This window comes from Colobus angolensis, unplaced genomic scaffold (assembly GCF_000951035.1).
Source record: "Colobus angolensis palliatus isolate OR3802 unplaced genomic scaffold, Cang.pa_1.0 Scaffold136, whole genome shotgun sequence".
NCBI lineage: Eukaryota > Metazoa > Chordata > Mammalia > Primates > Cercopithecidae > Colobus > Colobus angolensis.
The window spans coordinates 1,052,235-1,054,723 of record NW_012114444.1 but is presented as its reverse complement, the minus strand read 5'-3'; the positions used below and the strand labels follow the sequence as shown (position 1 = coordinate 1,054,723).

At 57.3% G+C, this 2,489-nt stretch overlaps 2 protein-coding genes across 2 annotated transcripts in view; one reads left to right on the top strand and one right to left on the bottom strand.

Moving 5' to 3' along the window:
• The window catches only part of DNAJC5 (DnaJ (Hsp40) homolog, subfamily C, member 5), a 1,035,873-nt gene that overhangs the window by 520,723 nt on the left and 512,661 nt on the right, over positions 1-2,489 (top strand). The gene's annotated exons all lie outside the window — the stretch shown is intronic.
• Positions 814-2,489, bottom strand: part of EEF1A2 (eukaryotic translation elongation factor 1 alpha 2) — an 8,531-nt gene continuing 6,855 nt past the window's right edge. The window contains exon 7 of the mRNA XM_011934540.1: positions 814-1,136. Within this exon, the coding sequence (XP_011789930.1) occupies positions 814-1,136 (323 nt within the window). The remainder of the gene's footprint in view (positions 1,137-2,489) is intronic.

The following is a 2,489-nucleotide window of genomic DNA, read 5'->3' as shown; positions in this document are numbered from 1 at the left end:
CCAACATGGCAAAACTCCATCTCTACTAATAATACAAAAATTAGCCGGGCGTGGTGGCGCATTCCTGTAATCCTACCTACTGGGGAGGCTGGGGCAGGAGAATCACTTGAACCTGGGAGGCGGAACTTGCAGTGAGCCGAGATCATGCCACTGCACTCCAGCCTGGGCAACAGAGCGAGACTCCATCTCAAAAAATAATAATAATAACATGAAGAGGGCAGCAAAGAGGGGGCAATGAAAACTGGAGAGAATAAAAGTATGACAGAGATGTCTCAGGCAGTAAGTTAACAAAAGTGTTTTTCCAGGACGAATGTAGGAACTTAAAGGCTGGGCAGCCCAGCGGTGTGGCATGGACAGCAGACCCGGGACTGCACAGGGCTGGGGAGCCATAGGGCCTGCACCCTCCCAGAACTGATTTACCCCCCACTAAATGCTCGGTGGGCCCCTCGGTGGAATGGGGGTCCTTTTCCTTTTTTTTTTTTCTTTTGAGACGGAGTCTCGCTCTGTTGCCCAGTCTGGAGTACAGTGGCACCATCTCGGCTCACTATAACCTCCGCCTCCCGGGTTCAAGCAATTCTCCTGCCTCAGCTTCCTGATAGCTGGGACTACAGGTGCGTGCCACCACACCCGGCTAATTTTTGTATTTTTAGTAGAGATGGTGTTTCACCACGTTGACCAGGATGGTCTTGATCTCTTGACCTCATGATCCACCCACCTCGGCCTCCCAAAGTGCTGGGATTACAGGCGTCAGCCACTGCACCCAGCCTGAGGGTCTGTTTTCTCCCCACACCAGGTGACCTGCCAACAGCAGCCTCACCTAGGACAGTCCTGCTGCTGCCCAGCAGGTGCCAGCCCCCTGGACCCAGTGCGGCCCCCAACCTGGGAGGTGAACTGAGCGGCCTCCTGCGGCGGGTCAGACTTGCTGTCCCCACACACGTTGCCCCGCCGGATGTCCTTCACCGACACGTTCTTCACGTTGAAGCCAACGTTGTCGCCGGGCAGAGCCTCGCTCAGAGCCTCATGGTGCATCTCCACCGACTTCACCTCAGTGGTGATGTTCACCGGTGCAAAGGTCACCACCATGCCCGGCCGCAGGATGCCTGTCTCCACCCGGCCCACGGGCACCGTGCCAATGCCTGCAGAGGGGACGGGGTGTGAGGGGAAGGCAGGGCCCGAGAGGATGCTGGGGCAGGATATTCGGGGACAGAGCCTGGAAACCAACAAAGCCTGGGACTGGATCCCCCCGACAGGCCTGGGGGTTGGGGCCACACGGGCGGAGTGCAGGGGGAGGCCAGGGACAAGGCAGACCCAGAGATTTCAAGGCAAGTGAGGGCTGCCCCACCCAGCTGGAGAGATAAGAGGCTGAACAGCAGAGTTCCCAGGAACCCAAGGAAAAGCCACAGGGGCAGAGAAGGTGGAGGATGGGCAGAGAGGGGTTGTCTGAATGTGGGGTCCCATCCATGCCCCCGGGGAGCACTTTCCCTCAAAGAGGGCACTATGAGACCCCCCCCTTTGTCTGAGGACTCCTCCCTGTGAGTGTGGGCCAGACCACTGGACTGCTCCTGCCTGGGGCCTGGTCGCTCTGCTCCCTGCTCCCTGCACCCTGCGGGCTCTCTGGGCCCCACTTGGAGGCTGCAGGTCTCTATCATTAAAGGGGCCTCTCAGCCGGACACAGCACAGGCACAGTGGCACCTGAGCGTCCCTGGCATTTCTCGTGGATCTGCTTACACCAATTGTGCAGCTGCCACAGGGGGGTCTTGTCTCCCCCAGGCTACTAGGTCTCCACCCTCACCTCCCAGGGCTGTGATGGAGGCCCACTGTAGCCTCCAGCAGACTTCACTGAGCCTGTGGGCTGTGCTCTGTGCTGGGGTGAGCATGACGCCCCCACTGTGCACACAGAGAAGCCTGCAATATCTTTGGCTGCAGCCCCCTGGCTGGAGGTCTCCTATCAGTGCCCCTTCTCTGGGGTCTCAGATTTGTTTATGGTTTCTTTTCTTGGGAAGATGGATGGACGGATGGATGGATGGATGGATGGATGGATGGATGGATGGATGGATAGGCAGATGGATGGATAGGTGGATGGGTGGATGGACAGAAGGATGAATGGGTAGGGAAATGGATGGATGGATGGATGGATGGATGGATGGATGGATGGATGGGGAGGGAGGGATGGATGGGTGGATGGACAGAAAAGTGGATGGGTGAGGAGGTGGGTGGATGGATGGATGGAGAGATGGAAGGATGGATGGATGGATGGATGGATGGAGAGAATGATGGATGGATGGATAGATGGGGGATGGATGGATGGATGGATGGAGGATGGATGGATGAGGAGGTGGGTGGATAGATGGATGGATGGGGAGGTGGGTGGATGGGTGGATGGACAGAAGGATGGATGGGTGGGGAGGTATGTGAGTGGATGGATGGATGGATGGATGGATAGATAGAAGGATGGATGTGTGGGACAATGGATAGATGGATGGATGGAT